Here is a 24,800-nt window from a genome sequence, read left to right on the forward strand (position 1 = left end):
GTACTTAATTCGTTCCAGAGGTTTATTCTTAACCTGAAACTGTTCTTAACCTGAAGCACCACATTAGCTAATGTGGCCTCCCGCTGCCGCCACGCCGCCAGACCACAATTTCTGTTCTCATCCTGAAGCAAAGTTCTTAACCTGAAACACTATTTCTGGGTTAGCGGAGTCTGTAACTTGAAGCATATGTAACTTGAAGTGTATGTAACCCGAGGTACCACTGTATGTGGCATTGCTCATTTGCCAGCAATTAAGAGATTCATTATGTTACAAACTGGAGGGACTATGACTTGCAATTGGCAGCCACACATTATTTACAGTACCTTTGCATTTGTATCCTTGCTTGATTATACCCCACAGCTGCAATTAAAAGACAAAAGGTATAAAAAGGTATAAAAAAGAAAGCCAGAAAGAAAACAACCTCATTATGAAGGCAGGAACAAAAGGCTACAAAAGTGCAAACAGGAAATTGCTGCTCTCAACACCCTTCCTGTTAGAAAGAGCTCTCCATTCATCTGTGAGGCTCAAGGCAGCACACTGGCCCTCGCCACTTCCAGGACCAACAAGTGAGGCAGCACAGGAGAACTGACTCAACATATTACCATAAGGACTCTGGGCTGGATACACAATCCTGCAAGCTCTCACTGTAGTCTGGAAAGTGCTGTACACACAACAGTTGCTACAATTCATATCTTATAAAATACTGCATTTTGGTGTGGTTTCCCCACCAAACCATTTTCGATTTGAATTGAGAAAAAGAATAACCTAGCTACATTTTAAGCTGTTAACATATAGACACAGTTTATTTCTACATTTTTAATTCATTCTATTTTGGCATACAGTCGAACCTCCGTTTATGTAACCCTCTGGTTGCGTAAACTTCGGGATGCACGGGCGGCAAACCCGGAAGTATTTTACCGGGTTTTGCCACCTGTGCATGCGCAGAAGCGGTCCTCAGGTTGCGGAAACCTCAGGATCCAACTGGACCTCTGAAAAAGATCCCGTCCGCAACTGGAGGTACCACTGTATTGGGATTAAAAACATTTAGATTTTTTTAAAAAACAGCAGTTAAGTTGCAATTTTGTGCACTAAAATTGAGGAATTTCCAGCCCACAGTCCAAATTAGGCCTCACAAGCATCCCAATTTGTCCCATGAGGCCAGTTTCTTCAAACCATACCCACCTGCCCTGCACCTGGCATCTTATGTGACATCAGGTGAGGGGCAGGTAGAGTTGCTACTGCCAATGCATAACTGGGAGCCTTAAAGGGCACTGACAATGGAGACTTCCTGTCACAACCAATCGGCTGATTGACAGAGACAGCAAGCCAGCAGGAATCAGCTGCACTACTGAGTTTCTCATAGGAACTCCATAGTACAGCCGCCCCCTGCAGAAAAGCAGGGCTTGAACTGAGTGCCTACCAGCAGACAGGCATTTGATTCAAGCTCACTGGGATCCGCTGTGCCATTTGCAGTTGACCCCTGCAGAAAAGTGGAGCTTGAACTGAGTGCCCTATTACCTGATGGGTGCTCAGTTCAAGCCCTGCTATGATGCAGGAGCCAACTGCAAATAGACCCAGTCAGCTGATTGGTACCTCAAAGCACCAGGGGACTTGAAAGCACCTTATCACCTGATGTCACTGTAAGGTCAGGTAAGTAGCAGGTGGGTGGTTCTGCCCACCTGACAAATTTGACCCATTTCATACAATGACTGTATTTGATTCCCCACTTCTACTATCCACATTTGCCTGGGGACCAAGTCCCATGAGCTCAGTGGGACTTATTTCTGAGTAGGCATGTATGAGACAGACAGATGAAGCGCTGTACTGTAGGTCAGAGTGCACAAATGCCTGCAAAGTGCCCCAATTTCAATCCCTGCTATCTCCAGGGAGGACCAGGAAATATTCCTGCCCTGAGCTAGATAGGCTCATGTTCCTATGTTCCTAGGACTGCACTGTAGGGCTCAATTTCAGACTCCAGTGCCTTCAGTTACAGACATCCTTGCTTTTGATACCATTCTCTCTTTTTCCCCAAGTAATTTTTTATTGTTTTCCTTACATATTCTTTTCCAACAAATTGTAACAACACCATACATTCCCTTTGACTCTGCCGAGTCACGACCCCCCCTCCCCCAAACTGGTATATTTAACCCCTTTCCATCGCTTTTGATACCATTCTCATATGGTTGGTGTTTTTTACATTTATTCAAGCCGTTGAAACAGAGCAGGATAAAAAGTGTTATATAAAAAATGAAGAAACAAATACGTCTTAGCCCACAAGTACATTAGAACTGCACTAATCCATACTTACAAATCCAGCACAATGCTCACAGAACGTTGGCTTAAGATAGGTCATCTCCTGAAAGTTATGTATAAAACCTGGTCCCATTTTACACTGCAGCTGTGATTTGGCCCTCAGAAAATACGCCATCATTTCTCCTTTGCTGATACGGCCGTCCCTGTTTCAAAAGAAAAAGAAAGGGGGGCGGGAGGGGAGGTGGAGAGATCTGTTAGTTCTAAACCACAGATCGGGTCGACTCCAACTCCCATTATCCCTGACTACTGGCCAGGTTAGCCAGGGCTTATGGGAGTTGGAGTCCAACGATGTCTGGAGGGGACCTCATTGGCAGCCCCTGCAACAGATAAAACAGAGCACCCTGTCCTTTCTCCATGGGCATAGCCTCTCTTGTTTTAGAAAACGATACTGAACAACAGCACTTTTCACCTGCAATCCTCATAGCGACTGACCAATGAGTGATCAGTTCCATGTAGCTTATGTATGATGCAGAGTTTCATGAAATAATCAGTGGGTTATATACAATGCTGCGCAAATAGACTTTTACGAGCACAACGGGACTTTCTCTCCCCTCCTGCGGTCCCTCAGTCTACTCCACAGGGTTCCTAAATTCTTGCCAGCGGTGAAAAAGGAAGGGAAAGTCCACTTGTATGAATGGAAATCTGTTCCACTTGGAATGGTAGGGTAGGACACAGCTCAGGTTTAATAACAGGCATTCTGCGAGTATTGCTCATCCTTTTTCCTTTCTATTTATAATAAGTTCTACCTATGTGGCCACAATCCCTTAAACACTTCTGATTCACCTATGTGCATCAGAACCTGAGTTTGGACCCTGAACTAAACAGCTTACACTGTGTGGTCACTCTCACATGTAAAATGGGAATATTAATCACTCGTTCCATGGGCTGTTTAGATTATGAGTGAGAGAAGGAAACGCCAACACCCACCTGGTCATTCTGGATATGGCTGGGTATAAATTAAAACAAATTAAAGTAATTTCTTGCCACTTCTAAATTAAGGCTTCAATTCTATGCTCACTTATTTGTTAGCAATCTCCACTGAACACAGTAGGGAGCTACCTCTGAGTAAACTTGCAGAAGGTTGCACTGCAAAACCATAACAGGAGCAAGACCACTTACTGATCTTTGTCCAATACACAGAACGAATCTAGGAAAGGGAAATTAGCTGCAATGCTTTCAAAGTCTTCTTGAGAGATGTAGCCATCATGGTCGTGGTCATAGTTCCTAAAAACAGACTGAAAAATGCAAGAAAATTATACAGTGGAAAGTAAAGAGCAATAGATTATGACAACACAATTTCCCTTAAAATCAAAGCCAAGTATAATGATAGCAACCATTAAATGAAGAACAATACTGAAGGGCAGGTACTATTTGCCCAATATCTTAAAGCAAAAACCAGCTTCTAACAACTGATTCATATCAAAAACTGATATGTCTATATCATAGGGATGCACCAACACATTCACATACTATGCTATACAATCCTATGCATGTTGAGGAACTGCATCCCTAATCCTTCACTGACGCCAGGAGTGGGGAACCTTTGGCCCTCTAAGTGCTGCTCAACTACAACTCTCATCAGCCCTGGTAATCCTGGCCTAAGATGACAGGAGTTATAGTTCAACAACATCTAGAGGGCCAAAGGTTTCCTGCACCTGACTGACACCCATGTATACCTTGAGCATACATACATACATACATACATACATACATACTATACATACTATACATACTATACATACATACCATGAACATACTATACATACGTCATTCTGAGCACTCTCTCAAATACTTACATCAACTAGTTTTTGGATGTGTTTGTTAATAAGGTTTGGGTCAGGTTTCGGTATGACTCCAGACGCCCATTCAAGTGGCACCACTGTCTTGTTAGGGGTTGTTGGAGAGGTAGGCTGCTAAAAAACAAAATAAAAAAGCATTTTTAGGACTCACTGTGAATGAAGTTAAGGGTGACTTCTTAAAGGATGCACAGCTTGCTGCAGAGTGAGTCCAAAGTTGCGTTTCAACTTTCACATGAGATATAGGCTATGTCATTACCCTTTATAGTAGTGCAATACTAAAGCTCTAGTCTAAGAAATAGATCACAAGTGAAAATAACATTGCACCAGAAGGAATGGCTGCAGTGAAGATACAACATCACACTAATATGATTGTTCCATCGGCACAAGCGTTTCTGCTTGCCTGACAGAATGATCTCCACTCCCCCACCCCAAGTGCTCTCCTGGGTCCCCCCTCCAACTGGCAATGGGGGCAGGGGGGAGGAGAGGCGGGAAAGCCTCTGCTGCACTACAGAAACCGCTTGGTTGAATCCCGCCCTGTGTCTGTTTGTTTTTTAACAGTGACTCTGTTTCCTTCTCTCTCCAATTCCTTTGCATATTACTACAATGGAAGAATGAAACGGCAACAATGAAAGGCAGTGACCGTCAACAATGCCGTCACTGTCCCGGGTGCCTGGTAATCAATGAATAATCAGTGACATTCTACTCTAGAGTGCTGGGCACAGTTGAATATGCAATAAAAAAACAAAAAGTATCGACAATCAAAAATGGAAAAACTTCTGAAACAGGAAGCACATTTCGTTTTTCAATTGCGTATGCAGCAATGCAATTTTACTTCCAACATTTCCCCTTCCCCAATTTCTCATACAAAAATAAGCTAAGGATTTGGACCATCTTGCATTCCCTCCCATCCTGCTGTGAATATTAATAAGGGGGGGAGGGGAGTAGTGCTGGATCTTCCTGACAGAGAAGCATTTCTTAAATAAATAAGAAAGTAAATACTACTAAAAAACCCCCAAGTATATTACAAAGTTATAACACTCCTAAACCATAAAGTGTTACATACTGATTTTGAAGTCCTTGGCTCGAGCACCAGTGAGAGCTTATAAATATCATCTTCTGTGTGGTAGAGATCCAGGGAAAGCTAAGAGTCAAACCAAAATAATAATAATAAAGCATTATTTTAATTACTGGGGCGGAACTAAAGAAGTGTAACAAAATAAGAGAAACATAACTCCAACGGCTTCAGAAGATCACAATTTTTCAACAGACACAGTTGTGGAGGGAGAGTCTGGGTAGTGGTGTAGGAAACCACTTCAGCACTCGGGGTGGGGTGCCAAGGGCCGGGGCGAATCACCCACAGGGGTGGGGCTAATGACCCATCTGCGCACGCGCGCCCTCGGCTGCCCTACAGCTGGGGGAGAGGCAGCAGGCAGACAGCGCGGAGCCTGCAGACACCCGAGATGTATGGCTCAGGTGTGCTGCAGGACCCGCAGTGAGTGCCGCCCGCCATTTTGTCACCCCCCTCAGGGTGACACTTGGGGTGGACTGCAACCCCCGCACCCCCCTTCTTATGCCCCTGGGTCTGGGGTGCTTGATCCTTTCCCCACCCGTGATCTTTCTGCTGCAAGGCCTCTGTGCAGTTCCAGATAGTGTTTGTCTGCAACTGCAAACATGAGAAGAAACAGAGGCTGTTTTGTACAGAAACTGCACTGAATGCCACAGTTTTTGGTGGAGATAACACCAAGGTTGCTACCTCCTGAACATAGTCCAAGTCGGGCTACTTTTCTTCCTGCTTGCTTTTTGCCCCAGCGCAAAACCTTACATTTGCAAACAAATCTCAATACTCATAAACAGTGCTTATTTTCTCAATTTTTTTAAAGGGGTACTCTCATTTTCCCACTCATATTGAAATTCAATGAGGCCAAACTTAGATTCAGAAAATGTTTAGGGGTATGCGTACCCCTGCGTTCCCCCAGAAAAAAGCACTGTTCATAAACATAAATCACGGCACAGAACAGAAATTGACCCACACATCTGCTTCAGCATCAGGTAATATTCAAAGCATAAAATCACGACGATCATATTGAAAAGAGGGTGGTGATCTGCTATCTTTGACAGTTGTGCAGCAGAAGGAATTTTGGTGGGACAGATTGACAAGGGGTGCAAAGGGCTGCACCTGCAGAAATTCCCCTTTCCACGCAACTGTTAAAAGTCAGAAGATTTGGGTCTCCCTTTCACTGACCACAGGGCCATTCCCCAAAATGCATTGTGCAATAAGAACACGAGAGCTGCGTAGGCTGGATCACAACATGGCACTGCCTTTGGGTCTGATCCAGAAGCTCCAGCTAATGCAGAATGCTGCAGCTAGACTAGCGATGGGGAAAGACTAACAGCAACACATGACACCCACCTGCTACTAGGTCAGGTTCAAGGTTCTTGTACAAAGCCCTGAATAACAGGTCAAGACACCCCAAAGACTGTCTTACTCTGTACACACCAAGTCAATCACTGAGATCATCTGGGGGAACACTATTAGTGGTCCACCAAGGAACAGATGCGTGACTTATATCAATGAGAACTTGAAGTTATGCTTTCAGTTCTGTGATCCCAACTCTGTCAAACCCTTTTTCCTGAGTTCCAGATGCCTGGTTAACATTGTTTTATTTCAGGAGAACTTTGCATCATGAATGCTTTTCTGATGTTTTAAAAAGTTCTACGTTCTTTGTTTAAACCCCTGAGGTATTAAATTTTTGAGGTTTTCATTTATATTTTCATCATTGTAAGCTGCGAACGAGTCCTAGATGTTGAAAAGGGGGAGGTATCTATAAAAATAATTATCCGCCTTCACCAGTCTGGTGTCCTCTAGATGTTTTGAGCTACAAGGTCTCTTCAGCCCCAACCAGCAAGGAAATAAAGCACCACTTATCTTTTCTGTCTTCAGCTGAGTATCTTGGATCAGTCCTAAAGCTGATCATGTGACTTTTAGGGCTATTGCTGTGCTGCATAAATTGCATTTCCCCCTCTTTTGCTCACCTTGGTTTTTCTTCACATTAGGTAAAAATAAATAATTGAGCCAATCTTCAAAGCTGCCCCTGTTGGAAAAGGAGAGGGAGGCTGGCTTTCCAGCTTCCAGAGCAGCCTCTCTGAGCACTGTTCTAGCAAGGCTTCCACACAAAAAGGTACCACTAATCATAAAATTGACAGGAAGAAGGGACAGGTCACTGCATTTTGCAATAGGGAAGCTGAACACACGAGCCCCTTGACCCTGAGGAACAGTATGGCCTGAGTACTACATGATTTTGCGGGTCTCATATTTCCACCTAGAGTCATTCTGTGGAGAAGTGTGTCCCTTTTCTAGTTGATAGGAATCTATGTGCCTCACTCTCATACAGAGCAGCAGCAGCTCCAACATGCCCTGCTTTGTCCTTTGTACAGATTTTATATTTAAAAGTGACTTCTCTGAGTTAGTTTCAGTCTGATTAAAAAGAACGTATTCACCACAGTTTTCACAGACTGTAAAAGCACCTGGGGCTTTCCAGATATTTGCATAGTTTCAGAGTTGGTACAGACCACAGCATACAAACTATTGTTCTGTGCTTCAGTGTACCTCCACTTTCCACACTAATTATAACTGTTAATTCATTTATTGGTTGTATAGTGCACCACCTAAGCAAAACAACATGGAGCCCTGCCTCAAACTGCCTTCAATCAGACGTTTGACAGCTGCAATGGAACAAGCGAAGGGGAAGGGTAGAAAGTGCAAGGAGAACAAGAGATGAATGTGAGAAAGAAAACACATTTACATCCTTTGTTTCTGATTTAGGGCCCAAGGACAACAGTCTTAAAGTCACTTATTCTAAATAATACTGTTCTGAATTTGGGGTGGGGAGTAGGCAGCAAGCCAAGACCCTTCTAATCTCTGGATACGGCAGAATCTAAGCAAGGATTTGAATTCCTGGAATAGCCAGGCTAGCTTCCTGGTATGCTAATGGGCCTCGAAATATGGGTCACGAAGGTAGAAAAGGGAAATATGCTAATCCAAAAGTCCCAAGTCACATCCATTTCAGGGCGCTTCCATTTCAAAGGTGGTTGAATAAAGACCCCACTGCACAACCCTTATTCCCTGAAGTGTTTCTTTGAATCCCAGTCTATGTCTTTAAACACTAAGTTTTGAAGTAGCTCGTGTTGATCCGAACCCACAGCCCCACTAGACACAGGGATGGAGGCCTGCATGTTGTACCAGCTGCAGTGGACATTAATTCTGCAATGCCGCCTCAATGCTAAAACTGATTAGTTTTGATTATAGGAAAGAAGGCAGCAGTTTTGTAATGATTCTTTAAAAGAATGGCCTTGAGTGGCTTAAAATATTATTTTTATTTTTATTATTAATTATTATTAATTATTATTATTAATTTATTATTATTATTATTATTATTATTATTATTATTATTATTATTATTGCAGTCCTGAAAATGTAAACAATAACTGCAACAAATTATCAGGGCAAGAATCCTCCAGGGAAGCTTCTCTGTATTTTCCTATAGGAGACAGGAGGTTCGTTCTCACTAATGCTTTAGCAAAGCTGAAAGAAGCCCATTTTGCACTTCAGCTCCTTATACAGATTGAATTATATAAAATTCAGCAAAGCGCACGACAACACCAACAGCTGCTGCCAATGTTCAGACTGCTGCAGTGACGTGAACTGCATGCAATCTTCCTGCAGCCCACTTTCCCCTTCAGTCTTCTTGTTATTTTGCTGCAGCCGTATCTATCAGAGTGGGGAAAGTTTCAATGTATTTATCTGAGCAAAGAATAGAGAGAATGGAAGAATACCAAATATCCAGATATAAAACTTGATCAAGGATTCCAGTGGAAACAAGAGTGTAAAATACAGCGCTCCTCATAATCTGAATTGACCCCATTTGGGCAAGCTGTAGAAGGCTACTTCTGAACTGTTATTTATACTGTACTACAGTGTGAGAGTCCTGCCAACCTAGCAGTATGAAAGAATATCAAAGTGCAAGTAGATAAATAGGTACCGCTCCAGCGGGAAGGTAAACGGCGTTTCCGTGCACTGCTCTTGTTCGCCAGAAGTGGCTTAGTCATGCTGGCCACATGACCCAGAAGCTGTACACCGGCTCCCTCAGCCAATAAAGTGAGATGAGCACCACAACCCCAGAGTCAGCCATGACTGGACCTAACAGTCAGGGGTCCCTTTACCTTTTACCTTACAGTGTGAGAGCAGAGGTGGAAATGTTACAAAGATGATAATCTGTTCCTTTGCTGGCAACTGACATTCAGATGCTGAACATAAAATATTTTTTAATATGCAAAGTGCTCTCTTGGCTTCCAGCTACAACAGCCACATGGACACCCTCCCTATTAAAGCTGGATCTCTCTGGCTACCCAACTATGAGAACTAACTGCATGGGGTGGATATCACAATTGTATCTTCAGGCTTATGAATCTTTCTGGTCAGCCATTGCTGCAGAAAGAATGCTGAGAATGTGAACGCTGAGTCACAGGACAAGATGGAGAAAGAACATGATAGCCAGACCCTTTAAAGGGCCATGTGAGCTCCCACAAGATCCCAGGGAGGATCAGACCCTCTCCTGGCCATGGAGGCTGCTTCGCTGCCCTGCAAATCAGCCTTGGCATGGAGATGTGCCAAACCATGAGTTGTATTAAAGGAGCTTCAGCTAACATTGTGGTTCAGAAGGGAAAATGTGTGCCCGCAAAAATAATTGTAAGTGAAGGAAAACAGAGAGAGTACACCCAAATTTGTTTATTGTTCTGTTATGCAGCTTTCAATATTCATTCCCTGCCCTTCCCTACCTCTGTGACACACAAATTAAGACTTTAAAAAAGGCTGAAAGAATTTTAATAAGCAGGCTATGCAGCAATGCTACTACTTGTGTGCATGTGTGTGGAGGGGCATATACAGGGATGCCAACTTGAATAAAATACTGAGGGGCCATTAAGCTTTGGCTTAGTGCATTGTCCAAACCCAGGCTTGTGGTCCAGTTCTCTCCTTACTAACCATGAACTGAAAGCCATAGTTTGGTTTACCATGTTGTACAAACCAGGCCAATATCAATGCACATTCAGCAGAGGGTGTGAATTTATTTTATCATACAACAAGGATAAATGATTTGTGCAAATTGTTCATCAAAGTTGTGAAATGAATAATCTACAACGTAAAATGAAGTATTTGAAGAAATGAAGTAAGGCTCCTTGCTGGTTAATTCCCACCTAGCTGGTATCTTAATATTTTCACGTCTTTATCATTTTTATCTCTCTAATTTATTTGGATTTCCCCCCAGAAAATGTGCAATCTGTTCTATTAGTAAGTCTACCAAATTCACCCCTGCCTTTTACATCTCCTCCTTGCCCTCAAAGGAGACAGTGATGGAAAGAAAAGGAATGTTTTCAAATTCAAATTTAACAGAACTTACTGTTAGCAGGTTAATTAAATCCATGTTTGGCTCAAGATGGTGAGAAGCAGTCTGCAGGGAAACCAGCTCACTCAAGGTGACTGAAAGCTGCTGCATTTTTACTATGTTGACTTTGTTCTCATTGATCCAGTCTGGAAAGACGACATGAACGGCTATCAGGTCCTTCAGGTGGACTCCTAAGATTGGGATTTTGAAGCCAACACAATCAGCAAAAGCTTTGCGGTAGTTGCAGTAGTTCCCATTGGAAGAGACTAGCTCGGTCATTTCGTTCCAGTCCTGCAAACAAGGTATAGAAGAAGCAAAACTCCGCAAAAGCATCCTTAACATTGCTTTGATTTAGCTTAAAGAGGCAGAGCTTAGGGAAATCATACTGGGAGGACTGGAAACCTTTTCGGGGGGGGGATGGTGGTGAGGGGCTTGATCCAATAACAGAAGCAACTCACACAATTTCTTCCAGCACATTTTTGAGGAAAGATCATAGCTCAGAAGGAGTTGACATAGTTTGCGTGCAGGAAGTCAATCACCAGAACCTCCAGTTAAAAAATAGATAGTGGGGTTGGAAAGAATCCTGCCCAAGATGTTGGTGAGATGCTGCTAATGAAGAGACTGGGCTAGATGGGCCAAAGGCCTGACTCAGTATGAGGCACCTTCACTTGCTCTCAGTCTCCCTTATTCCAGTAAGAAAGGACATCTTTTTGACAGATTACATTTGAGTTTGCTCATGTTCCTCTATATAATATTTACACAGACGTTGAGTCCATTACAAGAGAGGTGCTCTCATACCTTTGAAACTTCTGAGGAAAGGTGAGAATGAGTTTCTTTGAGACGTGAAATAGAGCTATGGCTTAGTCCTCCCACAACAGCCATCAGGGTATTGAAATTTTGAAGATGAAGAAGTTTCTGTAGAGAAATTAGACACAGTGCTTACTTGTTGATGAAATGTTACCTGTTTCATTATTCTAACAAGCCAAATGTATGGCTCTATCTGCAATCATACACACACTTACTAGATATTCCAATTGATAATAACAAGCAAAAGTCCTGCCAACCTAGCAGTTCGGAAGCACGCCAGTGCAAGTAAAAAAATAGGTACTGTTGCAGCGGGAAGGTAAACGGCATTTCCGTGCGCTCTGGCACTTGTCACAGTCCTCCGTGCACCAATAGTGGTTTGGTCCTACTGGCCACATGACCCAGAAAGCTGTCTGTGGACAAATGCCAGCTCCCTTGGCCGGAAAGCAAGATGAGCACCACAACCCCATAGTCACCTTTGACTGGACTTAACCATCCAGGAGCCCTTTACCCTTTTACCTTTTACCTTATAGTTATTTGTTCCAATATGCAAGGCCTAGAATAATAGCTCTTGACTGTTGGCATGGTGCCTAATTATGTTAAAAATGAAAGGCAAAAAATTGTTTGCCAAACTGAATTTCCTTTTTCTCTCTTCAAACTATCCTAGTAGAGATATTAATAAATGAACTTTACTGGGACATCCCCAAACCCACCTAAATGTGTAAAAAATGTGATGAATTCTTAGCTGGAATAATATTACCAAAATCCTCTAATCTTGAATCAAATATTTTAGAAGTTCCTATCAAGAAGCAAACAAAACTAATATAAACCTTATGAACAATAAATCACCCATGACAGTAGGATTCACCACTGTATTTTATAAGAAACTTGAAGAATGCATCGTTCAACAATTAATATGCATAATAATGCCATAGCTACAATTAAGTTGTTACAAAAGGCATGAGCAGAAGCTGAAATGGTAATTATAGCCCATTTAGGTACAGATCTCTTACTCTAAGGTTCAAAGCATCCAAAACTGGACAGCTATCATAGCAGAAAGGCTTAACAAGTTGATAATAATCAAATATAGGCAGCACTTATTTTCTCTATGCAGAGAAAACATTTGATTGGCTAGAGTGGAAGGTTTTGCACTGGAAAATTTTAATGCAGGCGAACAATATCTTTGATATACAACAAATCTACAGCAAGAATTTACAACAGCAAATCCCTTTTACACTCAATAATTTACAGAGGTACAAGAAAAGGATGTCCTTTGCCACCAGCACTGTTTGTTGCCTTCCCCACCCCTTCCCAACTAGCCACTTATATTAGGAACAATATCAAGATACCTGGAGTAACACTGGGATAAACAGAATGTAAACATAATCCTTACTATGAACACTAGTATCTGGGCTTCCTACATACCTTCTTATTTTGGACCTCCATACCACAGTATTTCATTCCAAGGTCATTATTACCTGTGCAACATTGATGAATTTTGTGATTACTTCTGCCCTTTGCTGAGGGGTTGGTTTGCTAAGGACCATCAACTGGACCCACTTGGAGATGCCATTAAATAAAGCAATTGATCTTTCCAAAGTTGGGTTGTTCTCCAGGCAACCATGGATCACATAGCTCTGATAATCTGTAAACTAGACAAATTCATTGTTATATGGCTTTTCTAAACCACAAAAAGAACATATACTGCAGTAGACCAACATTCCCTGATAAGACCTGTAACTTAGGAAATCTGACCTTTAAAAAAAGAACTCCTCAGTGCGCATAATTTAATCATTGTTTGATGAACACTGCACATCCTTGAAGGACAGGGAGCACTACTAGCTTTAATTTCTGTTTGGATGAGGAAACACAGTGGAGCCTTGTGGTATCTTTGCAATATTTCTTTTCAAAAATGAAACCTGAGCATAAGCAGAAGTCCTTGCGCAGGGCTTACACTTATGGGACTCATTAGCTGAATCCCACCCACAGATCTGCAGCTTGCCAGCAGCAAGCAGCACAATCACCTTGATCCAAGACATTAGATCCTCATGGAACTTCCCCATTTGTTTACAAAGGATGCCAACAAAACCACCAATGAAATACAGAAAACGTCTGTGGACACAAAAGTGCCTGATGATTTGATGGTGGTTCTAAGCAGTTCCCTTGTCAAAACGATGCGGATCTTTAAGGATCTGTGTTTTGGATCCATTTTTTTTTATCACAGTAGTGCTGGAAAGCATCCGATCCATTATTTTCATGGCTCAGTTAATGGGACACATGTGACCTGTGATTTGTAGGTGATTTGGAGGGGGAAACTCATTAAAAAATAAGCAATTTCAACAGGATCTACTTTACTGGATCCAGTTTGTGTGTTTGCATATGCACACCTCCTCTCTCATAGACACAATATCCCCCAACTCCTGTAGCACCCCCATTTCTGGCAGCTGTTCCACAATCATTTTGTTTTTCCTCCCCATGTCTCCTACATCACTCTCTTTTCCATCTTACACTTTCAGTCATTCCCGTTTCTGTTCAGTGCATCAGGTGCCAAACTAAACCTTGAAAAGTGCATCAAGCTGAAAGAAGAAGTAGAAAAAACCACTGCTGTTCTTACTTCCTGTTTCACCTTTAGGTGCTTTTCAAGGTGAAGGTAATGGTAAGACAACCACTCTTTCCACATCATGATGAAGGGAGAAGTAAGCATGGGGGCAGGGAAGGTGTAACAGGTTTTGTGGGTGGAAGGAAGAAGAAGAAGAAGAAGAGTTTGGATTTGATATCCCGCCTTTCACTCCCCTTCAGGAGTCTCAAAGCGGCTAACATTCTCCTTTCCCTTCCTCCCCCACAACAAACACTCTGTGAGGTGAGTGGGGCTGAGAGACTTCAAAGAAGTGTGACTGGCCCAAGGTCACTCAGCAGCTGCATGTGGAGGAGCGGAGACGCGAACCCAGTTCCCCAGATTACAAGACTACTGCTCTTAACCACTACACCACGCTGCCTACGGGTACTGCACTGATGACCCCAGAATGCTACAGCCAACAAGCAATGAGTAGACACGGATCAGCCAGCACTGAGGCTGCATACACACCATTCATTTAAAGCACATTTAAAGATCTTGACTTCACCCAAAGAATCCCAGGGAATGTAAGGTGCTGGGAATTGTGGCTCTACAGCTACAGTTGCCAGAATTCGTTGGGGGAAGTAATGCACTTTAAATGCATGGTGTTACATGGCTTGAGATTTGATGTAATGTATTTCCAGATTCACAGAAATGGGCAATAGGAGCCGTAAAGCCCAAGTGCCGTAAGAAATTGTAGGTTTCTTACAGAGATCCTTCTGAAAGATTTATGCTCCAGAAAAGTGAGGTGCTCGGCAAGCTCAATGGGTTCCAGGTGATCAAACAGCAGGCAAGCTTTTCCCTTCTTGGAAGGTTTTTTCCTTTGTGTGACTCTCCTCATCCAGTCATAAGAGGGACTGCAAGAGAGAACGATGAAGCCACTTTCAGGATCTGACACCAAAATAATACAAACATGGAACTAGAACCAAGTGATGGCGCTGCCAAGGACCCCTGCATTTTGTTTGTGTGAAGTCAAACAGTGATATCTCCTTCAATTTAGATGTTCCACAAAAAAAAGGAAATGAAAACCAATTTAGCTATATCTTACCTAAACAGAGAGCTGTTTTGAAACTTTCTGAAGATGAGTCTGTAAGAATAGCTCTGTTGGATCAGAACAAGGGCCCATTACATGCAGCACCTCAGTTTCTAATGGTAGTCGAAGTCAGTAGCAGCCAGTGAGGCAGTGTGTGTATGGGGGGCACCATTGCTCTCCTGTCCTTCCAACACAGCAGACATGGGTGAATGCATAGTGAGAGAGTGAAGGGGTGAGGAGCTTTGTCCCGTGCCATCAATGGCAGCAAGTGTCAGACTGGCTCCTTTACAATTTGCTGCAGTGGGCCAAGTTCCCCACAACTCCCTCTTCCCTCTTGGTAAGCGCCAGTGGCTCATTGTGTTGGGAAGACAGGAGAGCAATGGTGTCTCTCCTATGCCACCTCAACAGCTGCTGCTGGCTGGCCTGGTCCTTCCTCCAGGTGGTGCACAAATCCAGGGCATGAAGGCAACAGCTCTCTTTCTTTCTTGTTTGTCCCCAGCAAATGGCATTCAGACATATATTACTTCTGAACCTGGTGAGTCAATTTAGTTATCATTGCTAATAGCAGTCACCTGAGGTAGCAAACACAGAGTTCTACTTCATTACACATCAGAGAGACACATTCCAAATTTTATATTTATTTTAACTAGTGGGTTTTTTTCTAATAAAAAAATAACACCACAAAGAACAAGGAGAAGAATTTTTAAAAATGTTACAATGATCAGTACTGGGATGACAAGTTACCTAATTATTGTTCTCTCCCACCTCCTTTACCCTTTTTGCTGTTTTGCCACAGCTGTCAATATCAATATTCAATCTTACTAGGAAGTCCTGGCTGAATAATCAGTCCTCACAGATGGTAATCCTTACATGCTAGAGATATCAATAAGATGGATGTGCTCTTCGTAACCTAGGTGGCTGGCTAGTTCTTGAAACTCCTCAGTCAGACGAACCAAACCAAGGTCCAGATTGAATTCTGCAGGAAATTCCAAAATCCAGTATCTGAAATCATGACAGCAGAGTTATTTAGATATCAAGCCATGGAGCAACTTTGTGCTAAAAGCCTAACTTACTTCACCTTTTGGGAAATGAGCCTCCCTTAAATCAAATGAATTGATAGCTCGGTTGGAGAGAACTTTGGGCCTTGAATTGCACTGGCGTCAGTAGTCCTTTGGGTGTGGGTTCATCCATCACACACTGGTGTAATGATGGGATGATCCCCAACCATTAAAGCTTTCCCTGCCATGCAAACATTTGTAGTCTCTCAAAACATTTCTATACCACCTAGCACAGAAATCTTGGGGTGGTGTAAACAAATGGGGGGGGGGGGAGCACATCCATATTAAAATCATCAGAATTCTGAGTTGTTCTCCTCTAAATTCTACTGATTTTAATAATATGCAAAGTTCTAATAAAATGTATCTACTGAAATTAACCACCACAAAGGCGTGGGAGCAAAAGCAGGTTTTCAAAAGAGGACACAAAGTGTTTTTTAAATTATTCAGAAAACATACAAACTTCCAAGCGGAGGAAAATTGCATTTACCTCATAAAGTAGCAGATTTTTAAGCGAATTTCACTGCAGTTTTCCCAACTAGCATCTCTATATGTAGCTTAGTTAAAGAAAAAGCCATGTCTTTTGGTTTCAGTGGTTTTCTAAGGTTCCATTTTCTTGTTCAATTAAGCAGTTGATAAAATGATAAACACTATGTTCAACACAGTACTTGGTTTTGCAAGTATATTATATTTTTATTATACCCTGTCTTGGTGCCATATTGTGATGGAAGTGTGGACAGGAGTATTTTAAATAAGATAAACCAAACAGAATAATGAAAAAGTCACCAAGAAAATGTCTAGAATACAGAAGGCCAATTAATTTGACCCACTGCTAACAGTGGCCATTAGTCTCCAGCAATACAGCAACTCTTTCCAAAATAGCCATTCTATAATGTATAGAATGTACACAATGGTGTATACACCATTCCTTCCAGTGATGACCACTTTGAAGTCAAAGGAGAAAATCCAAGATTATTCAAGTTCATTGCTAAAAAGCTATCTACACTGAAATCATACAAGTAACTACTATTCAATAAATAGAGTATCTGAAAGGATATAGGGAGAGAAGTTTTCCTGCCAGTTCTGTGGATGGTAGATACCATCGGTGCATTAAAAGGAAGGTTCGTGGCAGGTGACTGTTGCTCAGTTCCCCTCTGTGATCTGCAAAAACAGATATATTATTCCAAGGTGGATAATGTGCATTAATTAACGGTACCATGTAAAAGTAGGCACATTAAAAAGTCAACTGGACATCTCTCTCATACACACACACTTTCTAAGGTGATATTAGCAAAGGTAAAAAAATAATAGCTTACTATCATTAGCAGTGAGATGAGCACATTTATAAAGAAAGAATAACTCACCCGTGATATCAGTATAAGGATGTGTGTACACCAGCTGTTTTTCCAAGGTGACACGATTTTAACCTCGGGAGCAATTTGTGCCTTCATGTCTTGAAGGTTGCTTCACACATTACATTTTCCCTACACAGTGGTAATATTTGTGTAAGAAACAGCATGTTCTGCAACATTTCAACTGAGGTGAGAGTATCCTTTTTACCACAGCAGTTGATCATGCCACTATCCCTCTCAGCAAACATGCAACAAAGAAAACACTACAAACAATACACAGAAGTTTCCTTTATGCAGGAAGAATGAAATGTGTGAAAAGGATCAAGATAATAACAGTTCTACAAACCCTCGATTAGTCTTGCTAAATATTTTATAACGTCTCTCTTCCAATCCATTGTCCAAACCAACATTTTCTTATCCTAACCTTTTTCTTTAGACAAACTAACTAACTAACTAACTAACTAACTAACTCAGCTGACTTTGCAGCATTCAAAACATTCACATCCAGCCCCAAGCAGCATCTTGTTAATTTCTTTCCCGCTTCTCTTGTTTGGCAATGGGTTGACTTTGCATAGGCTCAGCAACTTCAGAGTTCATCTCAGGATTTCCCATCTTTTTTCTTCCCTGCCCCCCCCAAAAAAACCACATCCAGATTATTATGATTATGCATGTGGCAATAGCACACTTGCAGCATTATTTTAGGGGGGGGGGGAACCCACCTACTCAAGAGACCAAAATCTCTAATAGGATGAAGTACATTTTCTTCTGGCACCTGAAAAGACTAAGCACTTTTTTATGGCATCAGCTTTCATGGACTCAAGGCCATTTTGTCAGATCTGACAAAGTGAGTTCACAAAAGCTTATGATGGACTTGGGAGGAAAGGAAGACTCATACCGAACATTTTAATGCAGGTGCTTAAAAGTTCATCCAATGTTGCGGCTTTCCCGAGTGTATTGGACCCCATCGTCCTTTAACTGTTAAAAGAACGAATACACTTCCACCACATCAGAGAAGGGCAGCAGCGGCAGCGGCAACAGAGGCTCCATTAGATGTCTGTCAGTTGCATTATCTGTACCACTTCACCAGAAAACTGGAAAAAGAAATAAGGTGGGGAGGAGAGACAACCAGACTGCAGTTTCATATGTGGGCCGAATGTTTACGGTTCAGCTCATCTTTTTAAAGATGATGGTGATTAATAGATAGATAGATAGATGATAGATAGATAGATAGATAGATAGATGATAGATAGATAAATAATAATAATAATAATATGCCCATACAAGAAGTGAAATGCAACTTCTCAGCAGAACCAGCTCTTCTTGTTTAAATATCTACACCAGGAGCGAGGAACCCTTTTCAGACTGAGGGCTGTATTCTCTCATAGGCAACTTTCCAGATGCCAATCACAGGCAAGGACAGAACGAAAAGTCAGTGTGGCAACAGATATGACTTGTACCTTTTGAAAGTAGCCTCCATTATGGCTTCAAATCTCCCTCTCCATCTAAGTAAGCAAGAGGCTTTATCACAGTTCGTGAACATATTCCAGTTGGGCAAAAGTACTTGCAGAGTGGGGATGGAGAACACAGTGGCTGCGGGGAGGGCCAGGGGAAGTGATGCCCTTCCCCAACGAATCTTAATCTCAGTATTTTAAAAAAGCTCTTTCTTTCTTTCTTTCTTTCTTTCTTTCTTTCTTTCTTTCTTTCTTTCTTTCAGTTGCTAGCATTTGTAGAACCTGACATATCAGGCAAAACGTGCAGGCACTATTTCATTTGCAAGAAACTAGACTGCTCCTCCTTTCAGTGTTTTAGTTTGCCCTCCCCCAAGAGTCCATGCAGATGCCCGTCTGGGGCTTGGGGAGAGTGGCCATGGCCTGAGGAGAACCCTGAGGGCTACAGGTCCATGGGACAGAGGTTCCCCACACCTGAGCTATACCATTCAGGTAGGATTGCCAGCTTCCCCCACCCTGGCAGGACTGTGACTTTAACAGCAGTGTGATGGGAGAACCAGAAATTTAGTAAGCAAAACTTCTGATAGCATAACAGACAGGAGAAGCTTTGCCTGCTATATTTTTGCTCGTTAAGCAGCTGTTAAAAGTTGTGGGACCCCAGGCAGGAGAAAATTTGGCAGCCTTCAGTTCGTTCTGTCTGACACACATAAAAGTACAGGCTGTGAGTACCAAAAGGACAGCCAGGAATTTCCACCTGTAAGATTGTTCCTGGCTTTGGGACTGGCTTAGTTCTTGGGCCCGGAAGGCCTACTTTGCACGGCACCTTTTCCAGCAACCTAGCAGGACTTTGTTATTTTGCTTTATGTCTTGATGTCTGTCTATAGTGTTTTGTTCCTGGTGCTCAGGAGTGTTTTCTTTCTACTGCCCATTCATCTCCCCAATTGCAGCAAAGACATTATCAGCCTCCAGCTGAATGGAAAATCCATGTGTTGTTTCTAGCAACTCCTAAGTGGGAGCTGCCACTTCACACATTCCTGGCCTGCTGCTGCTGACGGGTTGTCCATTCTCCCTCTCTCATGGAATTCCACTTACTCGGTAAAAAAACAAAACAAAAACATGTACAAATCACAGAGGACCTCATACACTGTAGAGGCAGCATCGAATAGAGGCAAAGGCCAAAAACCACAGAAAAATAAGTATTGATGGGGAGATAACACGTTTTAATATGCCCTTGCTAAGGACTGAAATCTTAGATCTAACCTCTTAGTAACTGGGGAAGGAGATGCTAGTGGTTAGAGCACTCCCCCTGAACATGTAAATGTAAGCCTCTGTTTGGGGCAAAATCAACCAAGCCCGGCTCCTTTCCCTTCATTTATTCTTTGCTAAGTGTTGCTTTGGAAGCTAGGGTCAGAAATGTTGTACAAAATCAGGTCCTCTGTTTCACAACAGTTAAAGATGAAGGACAGCTCAATGTAGCAAGCTGCCTTATACAGTGGTACCTCGGGTTAAGAACTTAATTCATTCCGGAGGTCCGTTCTTAACCTGAAACTGTTCTTAACCTGAGACACCACTTTAGCTAATGGGGCCTCCCACTGCCGCACGATTTCTGTTCTCATCCTGAAGCAAAGTTCTTAACCGAAGGTACTATTTCTGGGTTAGTGGAGTCTGTAACCTGAAGCATCTGTAACCTGAAGCATCTGTAACCTGAGGTACCACTGTATATACAGTATACAATGTCATCTTTATTGGTGCTAGGGTTGCCATATTTTGAAGAGCAAAAAAGAGGACGCATTTGCCAGCTTTTAACTATGGATCTCCTATGACGACTTTCATTTTACATGCCCATGGAAAAGAGGACTTGTCCTGCAAAAAGAGGACATATGGCAACCCTACAATGGCCCATCTAGCTGAGTATCAGTTACACTGACTGGCAGCAGCTCTCCAGGGTTTCAAGGCAAGGGTCTCTCCCAATCCTATCCAGCAATGCTTGGGATTGAACCTGGGACCTTCTACATATGAAGGAGATGTTCTACCACTAAGGAATGTCCATTCTCAGAAGAGTGGCAGAGGGCATGCTTTGGTTGTAGATGGTCCCAGGTTGAATCCTGAGCATCATCAGCTCAAAGGATCTGAGGGCCAAACTAGACATTACAAAAGAGATATATGACTACATCTCCACTCACAAAAGTTTACAAAGAGCAGCTGTTGGTGGGATGGGTTGATCTGGATTGGGACTGTGGCACAGGGTAGGGGAATTGACCCTTTCCTCGTTGACGCTTTCCCCAATGAAAACTGCCCCCCAAAGCTGTTGTTTGCTATGATATATTTTCCCAAAGTATGCAAATATATTTTTCCTATCTGGGCTACTGGAAGCTGTGTGGAGGAGAGGAGATTTTCATTAAAATGGAGCAAAAGGAATAGTTCACGCAAACACACACATCAAGGTCTCAATCCAGAATACTCAACTACAATAAATTAGTGAAAATCATTTGTTTGCAGCTCGTATGCAATAGATTTTTGATGTTCTTCAGATTGTTAGGAGGGTACATAAGTACTCCAGCTGCAATGGAATGGTGAGAAATGCTCAGCTGCTAAAAATAAGGAAAACGTAGCCCAAGTTTAAGCAGCAACTTTTTTATTTTTATTTAAAAAAAACTTTTAAAAATGTTTTCGAAGTGATGCAGACATGTGGAGGGAACAGAGCACCAGGCAATAGCTCCTCATAATGTAATCAACACTACTGACAGAAATGGGAGCTCTCCAGGGCCAGCCCTACTGTCAGACAGAGTAGGGCAGCTGCCTTTTGTATCAGGTGCTGGCGAGGTGCTAGAGGGCAGAGCTGCCATTGTGCCACCCACCCTACCCTATCCTTTCTTAGCTAGCCTATTTTCCTCAAGTGTGATAGAGAAGACTGCTCCACTACCAGCGCTGAGGTACAATTCAGCTTACAGTCTGAGATTGATTAATTAATTAATTAATTAATTAATTAATTAATTAATTATAATAATTTATACCCCGCCCATCTGGCTGGGTTTCCCCAGCCACTCTGGGCAGCTTCCAGCAAAATATGGAAATACAATAATTCATCAAATATTAAAAGCTTCCCTAAGCTTCAGATGTCTTCTAAAATTCAGATAGTTGTTTATTTCTTTGACATTTGATGGGAGGGCATTCTACAGGACGGGCACCACTACCAAGAAGGCCCTCTGCCTGGTTCCCTGTAACTTCGCTTCTTACAGTGAGGGAACCACCAGAAGGCAAAGATTCTGTATGTTATACAGGGCAGGAAAGGAAAAAAACACCACTTTGTCCTTTGTCATGGGCAACAATGCTTTTTGAGCCAAACCGTCACTTGGCAATAATCTGGGGCAACTTTGCCTGGATTGTGCAAAAGGTCTGTTACCATTTTTTGTTACTTCTGGGAAAAAGACATAGTGTGAAAATGTTCTAGGAAAGGGATTATTATGTATTACTACTAACACCGCTACACAGATTTCTATTCTGTCTTTTAGGGCGCATACCAGGGTGGGGGAACTTGCAGCCCTCCAGATGTGTTGAAGTCCCATCATCCCTGACCATTGGCTGTGCAGGTTTGGGCTGATGGGATCTGGAGCTCAATAAACATCTGGAGGGCCACAGGTTCCCTACGCCTAGTATATACCCTCCAAAGGCACTTCACGCTAAATTAATACGACATAAACATTCCAAAATTTGGAACAGCTGTAAAAAACACACACATTAAAATCGTAGAAGGGAGATCTGCCCTATTCAGAACCAGACTCTAAGAAGATACACTTAGGGCCCATTTTCATCACTGTCTGGTTTCACTTCCCATGACCGTGACACTATATTAATGAACCGAAAGGTCTATAATTTTCTGCCAATCATTTAACACTTCAATGTAATTTTGGAACAAACTGAATGGAAAAGTCACTGGTTTTTACACTGTTATGATGCTAGTACTTTGGGAACAGTCTTTAGATAAGACTAATTAAAGGAACGTGACCAATGGGTCATTTCCAGGAAGTTCTCAAGCAGGGCACACAGGCAATCGCCCTCCCATGCTATCTGCCAGCCCCCCGCTAGGAGCATGATGGTAGCACCACGCACCCACCCAAAATATGAGCAAATATTAAATGGCAGTAAGCCTGGTGCCTGTTGCAAGCCAGTTTTCCCTTCTCTGTATACTAGTTATGCAAATGTTTCCTGAAGTGCTCTCAAGCACAGTTGATGAAATAGGGCATTTCTGCTCATTTCATTTTTATTAACCAAAAGTCAGTGCCCTTCCAACTGCCTCCCCACCCCCCTCACACCACAGCTCCCGAAACTGTGCTGCTTTGAATGAATTCCTTTGTAAACAGCAGCGGGACAGCTAAAGTGAAATACAAAGACGACATTACATTGTGACCCACTTCGTAACGTGACAGGGAAACAAAATCATCAGACCATTAATAGGGGACACACACCCTTCCGAACTAAGACAGGTTTTTACACCTGTAATTGTTTTGCAGAAGGGAGAACTTTCCCAGGAGCAGCTTCTCCATCACTGCAACACCACCGCTGTCCTCTCCTGAACCTGGCAAGCCAAACCGTCAACTACTTTATTCAACTTTACCTTTTCCTCCTTAAAGCAAAACACAGCAAGGCAGGTCCCCATTTTATAACACAAAGGAGAGTCTTGCTAATAATGGGTCCTGGAAAAGACTGCTGTTTTTGGAACTGGATCAGTGAAGTGGTGACAAGCTGCATCTCAGCTGCACGGGGATTTTGCAAGACGCTTGAAGAGAAAGTAGGAAGCAGTCCTGGCTTTATAAAAATGCAAACACACGCCCAGCCTAACGACAACAAGGAAAATTACCGTACTTACTGTACTTCGTTCTGCGGAGGTATTCAACACAAACATCTCCCTTCTTTGTCCAGCTGCCAAGTGTTAAAGCATAAATGAGCAGCTGTTTCCTTCAAGCTGGGGTTGTGTGTCTTAACTAGTCACATGCCCCCTCTGATAAATCTCTCTGTTGTGCCAAGAGGTCAGACTCTCTGAAGATCATTATTCCCCCCTCCCTGCCACCCCGCATTAAAAAACAACAACACCACCAAAACACAATTCTTTTCTTGACATCAGACTTTGCTAAAACATTTGAGTGGAACGTGGGCCAAGTTCCACAATTAGGATATTAAATCACCCATTAGAAAAAATAAAATAAAACTGATAACCCTCATCAGAGGGCAGGACCAGTTAGGATGGAAAGTTAAACATTCTACTGTAGTTTGACCTGTGTGTTTTGTTTTTCCATCTGGTACTAAAGCATTCTTGCATCATTGGTTGGGTGGTAGCCAAACTTCAGAAGGACTTTGCTGTGTGTTCCCCACCTTTAGGAGGGTAAGGACTTCACAACATGGCACATTAAACTTGTGCTGCCTTTTCTGGTGTGTGTTTCGAAGCGGGACATTCCGCTCCACACTTTCCCAATGAAAGTGAGAAACAATGCCTGTTTCTCCACTGAGGAACTTATGAAATAAGAGATCCTGTGTAATCCTGTTTCCAGTTCCTTATCTATCTATCTCTATCTATCTATCTATCTATCTATCTATCTATCTATCTATCTATCTATCTATCTATCATCTATCTATCTATCTATCTATCTATCTATCTATCTATCTATCTATTTAAATTTGTTAGTCGCTTTATCTTGCCCAGGACACCCCAAAGCAACTTACAACCAACCAACCAACCAACCAACCAACCAAAACCCTCACAGAGAATTTCTTCTCCATCCCCAGCTCAAGACACAGGTACAGAAAAACCCACAGAATTTAAGGCACTACAGTCTCTGGGCTAGAGACACAAGGAAAAACACCCACACCCAAAGAGGAAGGGAGTGGCATAATGCCTAAGCTTGTCTGACCAAGCTTAGGAAGCCTCCATGACAGCCAGGGTGGAG

The 24,800-nt window shown here is 42.5% G+C and overlaps 1 protein-coding gene across 3 annotated transcripts in view; it reads right to left on the reverse strand.

Annotated features, from left to right (window-relative positions):
- Positions 1-23,865, reverse strand: part of RASGRP3 (RAS guanyl releasing protein 3) — a 29,508-nt gene extending 5,643 nt beyond the window's left edge. Inside the window, exons 1-14 of one of the 3 annotated variants that reach the window (XM_081905378.1) lie at positions 23,726-23,865; positions 18,306-18,501; positions 17,111-17,219; positions 16,549-16,605; positions 15,874-16,005; positions 14,680-14,827; positions 12,835-13,008; positions 11,351-11,467; positions 10,568-10,843; positions 5,176-5,253; positions 4,110-4,226; positions 3,433-3,548; positions 2,309-2,456; positions 324-360 (exon numbers count right to left, since the gene is read on the reverse strand). In XM_081905378.1, the coding sequence (XP_081761504.1) occupies positions 324-360; positions 2,309-2,456; positions 3,433-3,548; positions 4,110-4,226; positions 5,176-5,253; positions 10,568-10,843; positions 11,351-11,467; positions 12,835-13,008; positions 14,680-14,827; positions 15,874-16,005; positions 16,549-16,605; positions 17,111-17,219; positions 18,306-18,375 (1,579 nt within the window). In that variant the 5' untranslated portion in view covers positions 18,376-18,501; positions 23,726-23,865. Of the gene's footprint in view, positions 1-323; positions 361-2,308; positions 2,457-3,432; positions 3,549-4,109; positions 4,227-5,175; positions 5,254-10,567; positions 10,844-11,350; positions 11,468-12,834; positions 13,009-14,679; positions 14,828-15,873; positions 16,006-16,548; positions 16,660-17,110; positions 17,220-18,305; positions 18,502-23,725 lie in introns of those variants that run through there. The other 2 variants (XM_081905377.1, XM_081905376.1) reach the window with 2 other exon arrangements.
- Between the last annotated feature and the right edge of the window lie 935 nt (positions 23,866-24,800).

The sequence above is a fragment of the Podarcis melisellensis genome, assembly GCF_964234715.1.
Source record: "Podarcis melisellensis genome assembly, chromosome: 3".
Classification (NCBI taxonomy): Eukaryota; Metazoa; Chordata; class Lepidosauria; order Squamata; family Lacertidae; genus Podarcis; species Podarcis melisellensis.